At 41.3% G+C, this 16,703-nt stretch overlaps 1 protein-coding gene across 1 annotated transcript in view; it reads right to left on the bottom strand.

Moving 5' to 3' along the window:
• Positions 1-16,558, bottom strand: part of ghrhrb (growth hormone releasing hormone receptor b) — a 52,278-nt gene extending 35,720 nt beyond the window's left edge. The window contains exons 1-2 of the mRNA XM_084067932.1: positions 16,470-16,558; positions 2,735-2,858 (exon numbers count right to left, since the gene is read on the bottom strand). Of these exons, the coding sequence (XP_083924058.1) occupies positions 2,735-2,858; positions 16,470-16,556 (211 nt within the window). The 5' untranslated portion in view covers positions 16,557-16,558. The remainder of the gene's footprint in view (positions 1-2,734; positions 2,859-16,469) is intronic.
• Between the last annotated feature and the right edge of the window lie 145 nt (positions 16,559-16,703).

The raw sequence follows: 16,703 nt of genomic DNA, 5'->3' as shown, positions 1-16,703 counted from the left end.
AACCCTGACTGGCGGAGACCTGTGCTCAGAGGAGCACACTTTTCTAGTTACTCATGGTTTCGATCCGGTAAATATCCATTAACATGCACGCCTCTGACCATGCCGCTACCCTCTTTAATATTCCTCTAGCGCCTGCGGTCTCCACCCCGAGAGGCCCCTGACGCATCACTCCACAGACATGGAGAATTTCTGCAACACCTACAGTATAAGGCTTCTCAGCAGCGTAATCTGCTATTCCTCATGTTCTGTGGAGGAGCTGACTACTACTCTGACGTTCCTCTGCATCCTAGACACTGTAACCCCCCTTAATATTTAACCACCACCATGGTTTAATGACCAGAGCATAAGAAGGTCATGTAGACATGCTCGCTGAACTTAAATGTAAAGCCACCATATTACTTTGTAATCACACTGCCATGAAGGTGCTTTTAAAAGAGCTGAACAACACTATAAAAGATATAATCTCATTGCTGCTAAATCTCATAACCCAAATCCCAAAACTTCTTTTCAGCTTTTCACAAGATGAAATATCCCACCCAATTAAAATGGCTTGCATCTCAGACTTGCTCAATTAATATCCTGTCTGACGTTGACCTCTACACGTTTGTACTTCACAGAAGGAAGTGCACAGTGTCAGGGGACTCTACGTTATTTTGTATTCTAGACTTTGTCCCGAAACCTCTCACCCTTCAACTCTGGACAGCTGTGTGTAAACACATGAATATTCATGTGAGCTGAATTCATTAGCAATAGCATTACAATCAGGGGAAGTATTTTAATGGAGGTTCATTTTTCATCCAAGCCTACTTCAAGGTTCTTCATCCCTCTCTGGCAGCGCCATCATGCTTTAGTGTGTTTGTGCGTGCGTGTCAGTGTGTCTAGTGTGTCTTTTTTTGTGTCTTATAATCTGAACGCATCCTGTGTAGCTTGTGTTGTTTTGGTGTGTGCATGTATGTTCACGTCATATGCATGTATTTTTCTGTGACTGTGCACGCGCGCGCGAACGTGTGTGTGTGTGTGTGTGTGTGTGTGTGTGTGTGTGTGTGTGTGTGTGTGTGTGTGTGTGTGTGTGTGTGTGTGTGTGTGTGTGTGTGTGTGTGCTTTTGTGCTCAGCATGGCATTTGGGACCAGCTGGTCCAGCGGTCCCTCTGGACAGTCCCGTGTGCCGAGCCTGACACCCTCAACTCCCCTCGACCAGTTCAGGCTCCAGTGGGTTTGTACATGCCTCCTGGTACTGTAATTGTCACATCTTGCTCGGAATGATCACAGCAAATGGTGACAAATGATGCAATCAATTCAGAGTGATGCACAGCTGTGGTGCTCATATCATCCGTCCCAGGAGCGTTATTATTCGTCCTAATCACGCGTCCTAGGGGTAAGCAGATGACTGGATACCTTTCACTATGCACCTTCTCAGTCACACCGGAGAGATGGGGTGGGAGGAGAGGGCAATATATTTGCCTAATGGGGAGGAGGGGGGTATACTCGCCTGGAATGAACCCCACTGAATGCTCCATCTCATAAATCACAGATTTTTGAAAGTGGGTGCTGCGGCCCCCACAGGCCACTAAATTGTAAAAACTTGTCGGGTTTGGTTATGACTATTTGGGGGCCTTGGCATGGAGAAGTTTAGGAACTCACAACACTATAAGTTCTCACCAAATCACCTCTCAAAAAGTTTAAAAATACATTTTAATAAAGTCTTTGTTGTGTCCTAAGCGATCATAGGGGCTACACTGTCCCCACGATTTCCAGTGGTACTGTGCCATTTTGTATATCCGTAAGCTTTTGGAAAACTAATGTGCCAGCTACCAACTTTTAATTATCACAATGTTCCCATATTTCTACCCGCTTAATCACATAAAAAGAGAAGCCCAGACCTACTCAATACCTTCACCACAACAGTCCTCCTTACGGTTGGACTGTTGCGGTGGAGGCATTGGGGAGGTGATAATTAATGAGTTTCCATTGATTCATTCAGCAGATTCACCTGTTTCCTGAGATGAGCTGGGAGTGCTCCAGGTTGAGTACCAGAGATCTCCATACCTGACTCATTTCCCTGGTTGGTTTTCAGTTGCTTGGCCACTGCTTCTTATTTGTTCTCTGAAGACTGTGATTGGCAACTGATAGCTACATATGGGGCTGTGTCCACCATCCACCAAGGCATTTTTTTTTCCTGAGTACAGCATATGTTTTGAATTGTTAACAATGGGAGCACCCTGTATTTACAGTACATTATATTACAAACGTCAGCAGCGGGACAAGGCACTGAGAGCGTCTGCTGCACTGAGCTGTGCACATTTGCAGTTTTTTATCTGATCATCGAGAGTTGAAAAATGTTAAACTCATAACTGTTATCACTGAAAAATCGTCCCGCCCCCGCTTTGGTAAACAGACGGCCTAAAGGAAGAATCCGGGAACATGTCTGAGTATGGAGGCTTGATTCGTTTGATCTTTGAGGGCTGTAGGGTTTAATTCCTTGCACCTTTGTTTCCTTTGTATCCTACATTGTAAATTGTAGTGTTCATTTAGATCTGAGTGTACAGTGTACAACTGTACGTGGTTCCATCCATGTGTACATTCAAAATGTAATTAACACAATTTCACCATTTATATTTGTGCAAGTTATACTCTTAACCAGAAGCTGAAGTAGGTAAACCTATCTGATCAAAATGCACTAAACTGAACACACACACACACACACACACACACACACACACACACACACACTGACCTGTCCTACTGTCGGAGTGGTTGCGTGGTTGCGTGGTTGCCTCCTGTCTTCGTATCTGTAGACATGCCTCCTGAGCCATCATGTGCTGCAGAACCAAAGCACAGTCTGGATGAATGGCCTCTACCTGAGGAAGAAAGACAAGAAAACCTTCTCAACTCCGCTACTGTACATGGTAAAATCCTCATGCATGGTATAGTAGTCAAATTTAACTGTGTAAAAGAGTATAACAATGTGGCCAAAAACAGCAACTAGATATTTTTTCCCCCTTTTTACCAGGTTGCCAAACCTGGTCTATATCTACACTCGCTAGTCCTGACTTGTTTGCTAGTCCTGACTTTTGCGTGACTTTTTCCTCATTGGCTGGTCCTTTAGCCAATGAGGGCTCAATGTCCTCTCAGAATATGGGATCTAAAGACGACCAGCAAAACGGTGTTCGGCCACTGTATGTATCTCTATGAACTGTGGCGCTGTTCCTCATTTGGCCTTTCAACGTTGCCATGTTTAGTGAGAGAAATAAGCAACCTGGTATAATATTTGTTTAAATATCTTGTTTTTTTGTACATGCACTCAATAGTTTGACGGATTGGGCAAAGATCTAGCCATGTTACTAACCCTAGCCTTGGCACTACCTAAATCAGACTTTGATTAGAGAATTATATGAATGCATGGCTAGTATGTGTTTATGTGCATCTTTACCATACTGTATACACAGTACAGTCCTCAATGTTACTTTATTCAAATGTAACCAAATTGTTATACATTTGTACAGAGTTAATTTAACATCGAGGATTTTTCTATGTATTTCCTGCCTGTCTGACAGACGGTAACACTACAGGTGTGGGTGTGACCTTTGACTACCATTCACAGTACTTCGGAGATTACTGCTTATTGTGAGGGGTCAGAGCTGCCTGACCTCTCACAAGGAACAGCTCATCATGCAATTACACCCCAGCTGTCAAATTGCACCTACTGTATGCTTGTGTGTGTGCGTGTGTGCGTGCGTGTATTGTGTGTGTACTGAATGAGTGGGTAGGAGTTTTGTGCCTGTACGTACGTATGTGTACATAGATATGTATGCATCCATACTACCTACTATAGAAATTATAGATTTTATTTTTCACATCAGAGCAACCCATTTTGTTCAGCAATTTGGCTTACAGTGTGAGGACATACACATTTATTGCCTGCATGTGTGCAAAACACGTGCACATATTATACATCCACAATCACCCACATACACGTTCCGACACTTATTTCCTTTATTTTTTTACACAGGACTACCCTCCCTTAACTACCTCCCTCCGCCACCCCTTCGTAAATGTAAGCAAATTATAAGTGTGCTTTGACCTTTTCTACAGCACCCATGAGTGCATCAATAGATTGCCTTTTGGCACCGTTTGCTCTTGCAATTGACAATTCCAACCCTAAAACATTCAGAAAATATAGTTTACATTTTTTTTAACACAAAGTGAAGGTGGAGTTTCCACCTAGACACAAGCAGTAATTCCAGCAAAGAATACTTTTTTTGAGTGACTAGTAAGGAAAGTGTGGAATCATCATTTAATAACAATGATGATTGTTAGACATTTTAGACATTTTCACCAAACTCTCTGTTGCTACTTTTTTTACTTGATATTTTTACTTAATAATTTGCAGTAATAATTTGCAGTTTTCGAAATATTTCACTTTAAGCATCCAATGCATTTCTAAAGGGTTTTGCTGACCCATATTTTCGTAAAGTCACTGCAGCCGCAGTTTTTGCCCTGTAGCAATTAGTGCACCTGGGGCTGTTTCATGCTTAGCCTCTTAAAGTGGTGCAAAGTGACTAAGTACATTTACTCAAGTACTATACAATAATGTACAGTGCTTACAATGCACAGTTCATTTCTGAGGTACTTTTACTTTACTTCCCATTTTTGTTACTTCTACTCCCCTACAATTACAGCATTTAGTTACTTGTTACTACCACATACAGCCGATCTACAATGTGAAGCGGTCAGAGCTTGTAGAACTGCTTTTTTCTGAAAATGTTAGTCCTTTAACTTGGTACTCACTCAAAGTATATTTTGATGCCAACACTTTTGTACATTTCAAGCTCCACGCACGCACGCACGCACGCACGCACGCACGCACGCACACACGCACGCACACACGCACACACAGCCCCACAGCAGCACAACACTCCTCAACCTAGACATGAATAAACTCCACTAAACACTCACTCACTTCATTGCTTAGAAGAGAGACCAATGTCCCTGCCCAGGAGGAGGGCTCAAACTGTGTGTGTTAATTGTGTTGAAATATTGACCAAATTACCTGACATAACATGCCCCAATTGCTGTGGCATCCAGGCTTGGACATTTTTCTATATTGTTGTGTATATTATAGAGTTTTGGAAACATACGCCCTTTTCCTTGAACAAAAATATAACAAGAGTAAAAAAAAAAATCCTTTGCATAGCAGTTTGTAGCAGCTTTACACAGCTATCCCACACCCTTTTTGTGTATCACCTCAAAGAAAATATACTGTGCGTGCTTAAATTTTACAGGTAACTGTCATATTAAAACCCTCAATATTCATATTATTATCTGATAAACCCCCACTTGTTGCCTGGATTCCGAGCATTGACTGTGCATTTCACAAAAAAATACATTAAAACAAGCAACCCCAATACTAACCAGGAAATTATCATTTAGCAGAGTAGTAAGAGACTAACCCAAATACTGTACTGTACAATACTAGGTTACAACAGCCAGCTCTGAGCTCACACATCAATATGGTATCCGTGTTATCTACCTTTTGACCCACTGTTTCACAAAAAGGTTGTAATGTTAATGCCATAGCATGTGTCCCTTAGTCACTTTAACTTTGTGTTTCAGGGACCAAAAACATCAATGTGACATTTTTTTGGAGGGAGAGAGAAAACATATTTTCTATCTCTGGCCCCTGGTGTGACTATTGTCATGGCAGACCCCTGAGCAGTATTTATGCCAAGTTTGTCCTCGAATACACTTTAACATTAGTGCATCTACAAAAAGTAGCCACAGCCATGCTGATGAGTATCAATGTCCACTGTAGGGGGGAGGCATAGAGAGGTATAAACTGCAGGTATAAAGGGCAGTCACTAATGTCAATATTGTCTATTGCAAAAACAGACACTGGATTTGTTTTTAATTCCACAAATTTTTAAGGAAGCTGTTTATTGTAGCACAATACACACATTTTACCATTCACTTTCCACGCTAAACGCTATAGTTCTCCTCACTATTTGCTCTAATTACGTCATACTTTCACCTTGAAACTTCAATCAAACCTTAAAATGTCCAGCATTTTTCATCTCATAGACATAGAGAATCTATGGGATCTTCAAATCCACCTCACCTTTGCAGCCTCATTACTCTGGCATACTTTTTTGTAGGAAAAAGTACGCCATAGTATAACATAGTATAACTATGGAATAGCTAGGAATGAGCGTGTCTGCATATCAGTGGTCCAGTGTGACTTGCTAAGGAGGCATAGCTTTACTCAGCTTGAGTGCATGGATGAACGTTTGGATAACATGATGAATGAATGAAGTGAGTTTACAGAGCTTTGCAAGGTAAATGCAGAAATCTTTGGTACTGTACAGACAACACTATAAAGCATCACCATTATGCAAGTAGAGCAAAATGCGAGATATATATAGAGTTATTCATTCATTGGTCAACACATTTAATATGTTATTGAAATGTGCGGCACGCACGCACGCACGCACGCACGCGCACGCGCACGCACACACACACACACACACACACACACACACACACACACACACAATGTTGTGCTCAGTAAAACACATGGCTACATGTTATCAAATGACAAATAACGGTAATCATATTTGGCAGAGCAGAGCATGTCTCTACACTCACACACACGCCTCGCCAAGGTTGAAAATAAACACATGACCAAAATAAACATCGCTTCCGTGGCACACATAATGAAGTCCGTTTTCTTCTAAGCATATATATAGCTGTCGTGGCTTTCCTTGCATATCTTCTGTACTTAGATTGTGTGTTTACTGTGCAACTAGGCCTACTACTGGCTGAGTGTTGCTCTGCATGCGTGTGTTGTCCTGCATGTGCTGTGCGAGTCCGGCACGTGCGCAGTAGTAGGCGTGAGCACAATCCCCTCGGTGGCAAAATAAAAACCTGTAAACCTGTTTGCATATGCGCGCCGCCTACAGGGTAAAATATAGGGGGAAATGGCAAACATTTTTGGAGCAAGTTGGAAAGACAATTGGACAACTGCTTTGCGCTGAGTTTGCAGTCCGCATACATACAGGCTGGCGGGGTCGGGCTTCAATTAGGTTTGGCCGCTGACCCCCATCTCAAAATATTTTGTGCCAGGGACCCCCAGAAACAAACATTTGAGTTAAAAATGTTATGCAAAATATATTTATATTCAAAGATTTTCACAGATTTTCACGATTTTTCAAAAAAAGCAGATCTACAAGCTAATGCACGAAGTGACGCGCTATGAGCTTGTATATCTGCACATTTTTAATGGCCAAAGTATAAAATAATAGTGGTTAATAGCTCTAAAATTACACATGGATGCTTTCCCGGTATTAATGGGTTAAGGCTAGGAGCCAGTAATAAAATCCTGAAATCAGAATCAAATGTGCGCTTTGATTTCAAATCAAAGCTGTCAAAAAGTAGAGAGAGAGAGAGAGAGAGAGAGAGAGAGAGAGAGAGAGAGCGAGAGAGAGAGAGAGAGAGAGAGAGAGAGAGAAAGGCTTCTCTCTCACAATATTTCTCAATCTCCAAGAAACCCTGTTGTCTCTACGGGCAACAGGTTTGGCAGATTGGCAGCTAAATACAACAGTACACAACACAACATAGGCTGGAGAAAACGTGTGACACATAATGGTTCATAACACCTGAGGGCACTTTTCGCACTGACAGCCTGACAGCTGTGCTCCGTTTGGTGTTTTATCTCAGCCTCAAAGATGTCATATAGTATACCATATACTGTATATACCAGACATAACATACGACTGCACCGTGGAATTCTGCTTCATGCTTGACATTTATCTTTATCATAGACAAGAAATGCTGTCAAGTGTAAAGTATTTTTAACCCATTCAATCCGGGGGACGCATCTCTGTCATTTTAGATTTCTTTGGATATTCAAAAATTGCAGATCTACAAGCTCATAACGCTACACAGAGTGCCGAGCTTGTAGATCTGCTATTTTTGAAAAATCGTGAAAATATGTGCAAAAAAAATCACACCCAGTGTTTTTAAGTCCATACTGCTATTCATAGGGCTGCACATGTGTCATGTGTTTCGCAAGCCAATCACAGTCCTGAATTTGCAAAGTCAGCCAATCACATTACAGCTAGTGGTGATGACACTAGCTGTAATGCGATTGGCTGACTTTGCAAAAGTATAGATTTGCATTGACAATGGAAGGGTTAGGGGTGTAGACTGCGTTGTAGACTATTGGCCAATCACGGTGCAGGATTGGTCAGTGTTAAAAACTCACTTATAGGGGGCGGTTACACCGCCCCAAAAATAGCAGATCTACAAGCTCATTGCACGGCACTCGGCGCTGCACTATGAGCTTGTAGATCTGCTATTTTTGAATAGCCCAAAGAAATCTTAAAATGACTTCCCGGATTGAATGGGTTAAAGATCAAAATAAATGTGTAATTTCCAGTGGCCGATGTGCGGAATATCTGGTGATAATGATACGAATGGGTAGAGAAGTTGCCGGCTTCTCATCGTGTCTCATCCCAAGATGACAGCCCAGATAGACCCTGCATAATGGAATCATACACTGGAGATACTGTGTGTGTGTGTGTGTGTGTGTGTGTGTGTGTGTGTGTGTGTGTGTGTGTGTGTGTGCGTGCGTGCGTGCGTGCGTGCGTGCGTGCGTGCGTGCGTGCGTGCGTGCGTGCGTGCGTGCGTGCGTGCGTGCGTGCGTGCGTGTGCGTGTGTGTGTGTGTGTGAGAAAGAGAGAGAGAGAGAGAGAGAGAGAGAGAGAGAGTATATCATTGTTAACTCTCCAAGGGGAAAGATGTTAGGTTCTAATGACTTTTTTTGACCTTTTCTCTTAACATGTTTTCCTCTGATTTGCAATAGGAAAGGGCTTAAGCTGCAGCAGTTTAATTTGAATCAATAGTTGTCTTAACCGTGTCATTATCATAGGTCAGTGGTGGCCCCGAGCAAACCATTTTCACTACACGTTTACATGGCCCCCGTAAGAGTCAATTCTGTACCCTCTCTGAGTTAAATGATCACTTGGGATTTTACTATGAAAAGCAGAAGACAGACAGTCCGAGTGCGGATACAATAACTCACTCTATCTGCATTCACTCAGATGTAATTGGAATCACAGGTCAGTGTCATTAGACAACCATTTTACCATCATCAACATAGCGGGAATCGATAATGAGAGAGGATGGGGAGACGCGCGGAGATGAGGAATCCTGATACCAATCAGACACAGCGGCTGAGTCCCAAGAGGAAGTGGCTAATAAAGGAAGGCACACCACAATATCATTAGCATCCGACCTCCTGATTCTAGGTTGGAGGTAAAGCAAGGGCTTAACGCCTTATTGCTTGTTCCGTTCTTGGATTAATGACTCTTAGATTACATTACTCTGGCACATTTGCACAAACAAAGACTGCTGGGATTTATACTACAACTGTAAGCGACACCTGTTAGGATAACTGCTGTCATTGTTGATAGATAGTATATTGCATAGGGTGGCCATAGCTGAGTGGGTAGAGAGGCTGTCTGGGAACTTTCCTATGGACTTTTCCTATGGACTCATTACTGTTGATAGAGAATACACTGTCTATGATGTAGGCTGGCTGACACTGTACATATTAGTCTCATATCCACTGTTGATAGTCTGTGTAAATATAGTATATCCATTCATAGACTATATAGATATATGTAAGCGACTTGGTACTAAGAAAAGCGCTATAAGTCTGATGTATTATTATTATTATTATTATTATTACCCTTATTATTATTATATGCTCATATTACTGGTGATAAATTGTACATTACACTTAACCCTATATTTATGAATAGATTATTATTATGTTAGTCTCTCTACTCATACATACTGTCAGAAGCTAACTAACAAACTGTTCAGCCACAGTGGACCCTGTGTGGATTTATACAGCCCAGAACTCTGCTACACTGCTAACAAAAACAAAAAAGAGAGAACACATCACTCCAGTAGACTTCTGGCTCCCTGTGTCTTCCAAAGTCCATTTGAAGTCCTTCTACTTGTTTATTAAGCTCTCAATGGGTTAGGGCCAGCCTACATCACAGGCAGACTAACTGTTGTTTTATGGCAATTGGAGCTGCAGCTTTCTTCAATAATGCTCTAAAATGATGACATTTTACCGTCTGTCTGGCTGTCCGCCCGCAGCTATTATATATCTACTACGTGGATCAGCGTCATATTTCTTGTGCAAACAGGCCTCAATTCCTGAATATTGGTCATTTTTTATCAATCAATTTCCAACTTGTGCACTATTTTACATAGTTCTATAAATACAATGGATTATTTTTCAAGACACAGTTGTGTTCTCACATAACACATAATGTTTTTTTAGCGGCGCTAGCCGCTCTATACCTTTAGGTATAGAGCGGATATTAGCCCTCTATGCCTGGCTTTTGCGTCAACGTTCTGATTGGTCAGGTGCGCCAACGTTCTGATTGGTCAGGTGCGTCAACGTTCTGATTGGTCAGGTGCGTCAACATTCTGATTGGTCAGGTGCGCCAAAGTTGTGATTGGTCACTATTCATGACATCACTATGATGTCATGAATATAGAATTCGATGTCTATATAAACGATGACAATGACTTCATTTGGCTAAAGTCTCCGTCTAGGTAAGTTATTTAAAGTTAATATGACGAATAGAAAGAGAAAGATACAAGAACAGATGAAGGGTGAATGTATAGAAAGTCTGAGTTCGGGACCCAGTCATCCGTTATGACAGAATGGTTTGATAGAGACGATCGAGAATCCAAGAGTCCGTTAAGGTTCTGATTGGTCAGGCCCGTCAAGGTTCTGATTGGTCAGGCCCGTCAAGGTTCTGATTGGTCAGGCCCGTCAAGGTTGTGATTTGTCAGGCAAGGGGACTATTCATGACATCACTATGATGTCAAGGTTTATTTTTTATTTCCTCATGTTTTTTTTTGTATATATTTTTATTTGGCTAAAGTCTCCTTCTAGGTAAGTTATTTAAAGTTAGATCCTCAATTTAACTTTATCTGTCGTCGACGCTCTGATTGGTCAGACCCGTCAACAAAGTGATTGGTCAAGCTTCACATGACACATGGCTATAAACACATTATAAACACATATCGATGACATAATGTATTCAAAGGCGCCGCTACCTTCACACAGGGTGTGATTTTTATTAATGCAAGTTAAAAGCCAGCAGAGCTCATTATATTTTTATGTTTTTACTGCATAGTGCATGCCAATGTGAAACAGTTTATGTAGAGCCATACGCATTAGCTTTGTGCCCAAGTGGACGTATGCTGAGGTAAACAGAGCAGTGCAATAATGACTGCACTGGATTTGGGGACCCCCAGGGGTCCTTGAGGGGGTTCCAGCGGTCCCTAGCCAAATTAGCTAATACACCATCAAAATCAGTTTAAGCACTTCAACTCTATTTCAATATATTGTTTAGGTGGGGGGGGGGGAATCTTTAAACATTTTAAACACAAATCTTATGCGAGACCCTGACACAAACTCTTCCTTTTTGGGTCCTTGACATGGAAAATGTTTGGGAACGACTGCATTAGCATAACTTTAGTCCACGGGGAACCCAAGAAGCAGGGACACCAGCGGGGATACCGGTCTGTGTGTATGCTACGCCTGGATTATGAATTGGCCTTTAGGCTATATTGTATGTCATGTTTGTCGTAGTGATGACAACATGCCACACTACTTTGTCACGTGTTCACTGTCCAAAGATTTGTCTCATATACAGCTTGTCACTCATCATAAAGATGCAATGACAGTCCTTTCCCTAAACCCCATGGGACTCCTCCCTCTTTCTTTGGTGTTTTGCCCAGGTGGGCGTGGTTATATGCCTAAACCTAACTGACCCCCATGCCGCGGATGTAACAAGTTGAGCCGCAAAAGGTCTAAGTACCTGTATCTGCCGTATTGTTCAATAAAAAGCATTTGTTTTTGTAATTTATCAGAGTGCAATACACCTCCCAGGCAGTAGTGTCGCACAGTTGAAAGCATCGGAGAAAATGGCCGGCGATCGGATTAAAAAGCTTTTTATTGAACAATACGGAATATACAGGTACTTAGACCTCTTGCGGCTCAACTTGTTACATCCGTGGCTCAGGGGTAAGCACTTTATATTTGAAAAAAAAACAGGAACAAGTGGTTCCATGACGCTTGTGACAGATGAGCGTCATGTGAACCATGGCTAGGTCAATAGGAGACTCAAAAGGATTGTTTTTAAGTCTGCCGGTCATCAAATTATTGGCTTAGGAATGCAACAAAAACTAAAAAATCTCCACAAATTCAAGGCTTCATGGGGTGTGTAATTGATAGAAAATAAGATTTTTTTGGGTGAACTACTCCTTCAACCTCACAAAAACTATGCATCAAAACCACGCCCACCTGGTCGAAACACCAAAGAAAGAGGCTCTCTCTAAACCCCATTGCCCCGTGCCGTCTCATACACACACACACAACCCCCAAACAACGTCATCATGCAGATGGAGGGAGGCAGGACATGCCTCCTCGTGGTGGAGGTTTGTGCTCTACTGCAGGGGTTCTCAACCTGTGGGCCGGGACCCCCCAAAAAGCACATGATTTTTTTGGGGGGTCCCCAGATGACTATAAAGTGACAATTTAAGGACTTTTAAGACCTTTTTAATAGCATAAAATAATAAATGAAATTAAAAAGACCATTACTGCATCAAAAGTAATCGACACGCTATACTATGAAAACTGGTCAAACACTGGCCAAATTGTCAAATATAAGAAAGAGGCAAAAATTGTGAAAATAGCCGATCTACAAGCTCACAACGCCTCGCAACGTGTGGCGTTGCGAGGCCTTGTGTTCAGACACACCCAACCATCAGATTACTGATGGGGGCGGAGTCAGTGATGACCAGGTCCAGCGTGTGTGCCTTTTTGTGTGTGGGGGTATTTACATGTTGAGGGAGATTGAGGCAGTCCAGTAATTGTAGGAGGTCAGATGCAAAGTGGCAGGATGGGTTGTCCACGTGAATATTTACTGTATGTCGCGTATTATGTTGGCAGATGTTGTGCAGAGAGTGGTGAGAAGGTAAAGGAGAAGCAGAGTAATGGAAAAGGGGGATTTACTTTTAAATGCAAGGCACTCAAATGTGGACAGCAATGGCAAGGGTTCCAGATGTTTTCTTGTGGTGAATGGCTAAGCCACCACCACGAACGGTGCTACAGGCCTTCTCCTGGTAATTATAGCCCGGTGGACAAGATGTGCCTGGATGTGCTTCGGTTTAAATTGGAGGCACATCATTATAACCACTTACGCCATTTACAGCCCAATCCAAAAACATTTTTTTAGGAAACATAAAAAAGGAGTATATTTACAGACAACCTATAATAAAAGGTCATCACAGTGATGAAAGCTCACTTTGAAGTGCGTGGTGATATTTATAGGTTATGAATTTCATCATGCGTTTCGCTAGCCAATCACAATACTGAGCAAAGGGTCTGAATACTTATCAGCCAATCACAGTACAGCGAAAGACACATTTTCCCAACCCCAACCCCACTTATAGGAGCGGCTACACCACTCAAAAATGGGTGTGTGACCCAAAACCGGGACCCGAGCCATTGCTTTGGATACACTGCTCTGAGCGTGCATTTAGTTTCCTTTTATTCCATTTAAAGGTAGGGTAAGTGATATTTTTTGGTTAAAACAAAAAGTAATTTGTTAAAAGGTTAAAATACTATATTCTGATAGTAATCATTGCTATAGAGTGTTTGTTCAGTAACAGGAGTCTCCCCGTCTCTCCAGCTCTTTAATAAACAGAAAATACATTTTTCGGTAGGTGTCAAAATCTCAGCCAATCAGGAGAAAGTACCCATTTTTAGCTTAATTTGTATAGTGTTCCAGTTCCAATTTTGTCTGCTCATTTCTTAGTGTCATCACTTCCAATTTCACTTGTTTAATCTGTATCCTGATTGAGTTCTCTGTCCTGGTTGGATAAAATTGGAAATGAAACTGAAAAGAAAATGCATTTTCTGTTTAATAAAGAGGTGGAGAGACAAGGAGACTCCTTTTACTGAACAAACACTCTATAGCAATGAGTACTATCACAATATAGAGCTATTTAACAATTATTTTAACCAACGCAAATCACTTACCCTACCTTTAACTTTCCTATTAATTAATTATGTGCTTCACTTTGTAGCTTTATTTTCCTTTTACGTTTTTCTACTTTTCTTCTTTTATTGCAAAGCATTTTATTTTTCTTGTTTGCTTCCTTTTTATCTGTTTACTGTTTTCATACTGTAGCTCTTTAATGTAAAGCACTTGCATGTTTAATTGTATGAAAGGTGCTAGACAAATAAAGTGTAGTATTATTATTATTATTATTATACTGGTAACTGGAGAAGGCTACATGAAGGTACTGTTTCAGGGGCATCACCTTGACTATGAAACTAAAACTAAAATCTCATTCTCTTTGCCTCTTCTCTCCCTTTGGGAGTAGCTAATGGCAGTAAGTGTGGACAAGGTAAAGTGGCCACAGTGAGGATGCTCTAATGGACACACGAGGGAGAATAGCCTATTGATCCCTCTGCCAAAGGCCATGCCAGCGTCAATCATGCAAAAAAAAAAAAAAAAAACACTGCAAGAGAATGGAAATGTCTTCACATTCCTGCACATGGACCCTTTAGAATGTGTTGCTTCTCAAGGTCTGGCTATAGTGCAGGGGTCTTTAACAGGGGGTCCGGGACCCCTAAGGGTCCTCAGAGTTACTACAGGGGGTCCGCCAAATCTTTGAGTGGGGTGGGAACATTAGCCGAAAAGACCTACAAGCTCAAAAGATCTACAAGCCCACAAGATATACAAGCCCACAAGATCTTGTGAACTTGTAGATCGGCTATTTTGGGAGAGTCGTGTAGAGGGAAAAAGAGGAGAGCGAGTACAAATCCAACGGTCAAGTTGACTAAATATCGAGGGTTTAAAGGTTAACTATATTGAAAATACACATTAACGTGAATCCAGCTATCTATGAAATCTATGAAGGTGTTTAATCTGCAAAACAACTCCCTACTTGATCTCTCTCTCAGCTAATGTAAACCTGAAAAACGTTGAAGACCCCTGCTATAGTGACTGCAGTATCATCAGACCAGATGACTCATGGACGGTCCAGGCTTTTACAGCAGAGAATTAACAATACAGATGTGGATAGGAATCTAAAGCCACTCCACCCCGTTCACATCTGTCTCTCTCCCCGTCCCCTTACTTCAGTCCCCACACACAGACACACGCAAAACAATTGGCAACAATGAAGCTACATGATAATCAAAAGTGTGATGCTTACCTGTCCATTCAGTCTTCCTTTCCCTGGATAGGCTACACGTTTACATTATACTGAATTGGTTTGCTTGGGCCTTGGGGCTAGCAATTGTAGAAATATTTGACCTTAACTGTCGAACGTTTAAGCATGTTCTAATCATGTATGCTTTAGTTAAAAACATTTTTTTTAACATTTTGGACAAAATAGCCAATTTTACATGGAGGTGCCCATGCATGTCCCTATAGTGGCCACCTACCCTGTTACCAGCCATCAATTACCTATAATGGCACAAACACCACTTGGATTCAAATTAAATTGCACCTTTAGTTTAAGCCAGGGGTCTTCAAAATGTTTCAGCCCAAGGACCCCCTAGCTGAGATAGTCGAAGTAGAGACCCCCACTAGGCTACATTGCATACAATTATGTTGCAGATTAAACTTTTTCATAGATTTCATATAGATATTGTCATATTGACCATCATCAGTGTTGTGCAAATTCAGTTTTTTGTTCATTTTGGACATTTAACCACTACACCTTCAATACTTAGTACTTGATTTGCTCCTTTCCCCCCCTACACCAAACCTCTAAGATCAAGTGGTTAATGTAAAAAAATAACCCTGTTGAAGACCCCTGCAACGCGTTTCAATTTGCAAGCAAACGGGGAACTTGGTAAGTCATGAAGGTCAAACATCATAACATGTCCATATAGTCTGAGGTTAATTCTTGTCACGCTTCCCAATCTTTGTAAAAAATGTCCTCCATCAAATACAATCTGAATGTTTACTGATCTTATACTTTTAGTTCGCGTAAAATTAAAGAAGCACATGGGTCGATCGTAAGTCATTTGTGGGTCGATCGTGAGTAAATATCCCCCCTTTTTTTATTTCCTTCATTTTACTTTTTTTTTTATTAAAATCTTGTTTTTTCATGAATTTAAAACAAATTCAGAAATGTTTCCAACATAATTGCATAAATAAATGCCAACAATCAAAGAAATTCTATAAATTCGAAAACAAAATGTTGAAGAACTAGTGAAAATAGCCAATCTACAAGCTCACAACACGTCGACGCGTTGTGAGCTTGTATATCTGCTATTTTCACTAGTTTGGGTCACGGGGAGACATTACATTTCTTTTCTGGGTCTGTCTTATATTTTTCTCCGAAGCTGTCACTCACCGTCTCCCATCTCGTCAGCTGCGTCCACAGATAAAAGTGAAACAGCGCGGCGGTCCATTTCAGCCACAAAGTTTTACAGATTGACATTTTGTTTAAAACTATAATGTTTTACTAATATGTGTATCGTTCTTCTTCTTCTTCTACTTCTTGAAATGTTTTAATTTCCTAGTTAAAGTCCGGTGTATCGCTCATTACCCACGGAAGACAGACGGTACTCGACTGAACACAATACAA

Source organism: Gymnoscopelus microlampas (assembly GCF_963454915.1).
Source record: "Gymnoscopelus microlampas genome assembly, chromosome: 9".
NCBI lineage: Eukaryota > Metazoa > Chordata > Actinopteri > Myctophiformes > Myctophidae > Gymnoscopelus > Gymnoscopelus microlampas.
The sequence above is the reverse complement of the archived record's forward strand: the minus strand, read 5'-3'. Positions and strand labels throughout refer to the sequence as shown.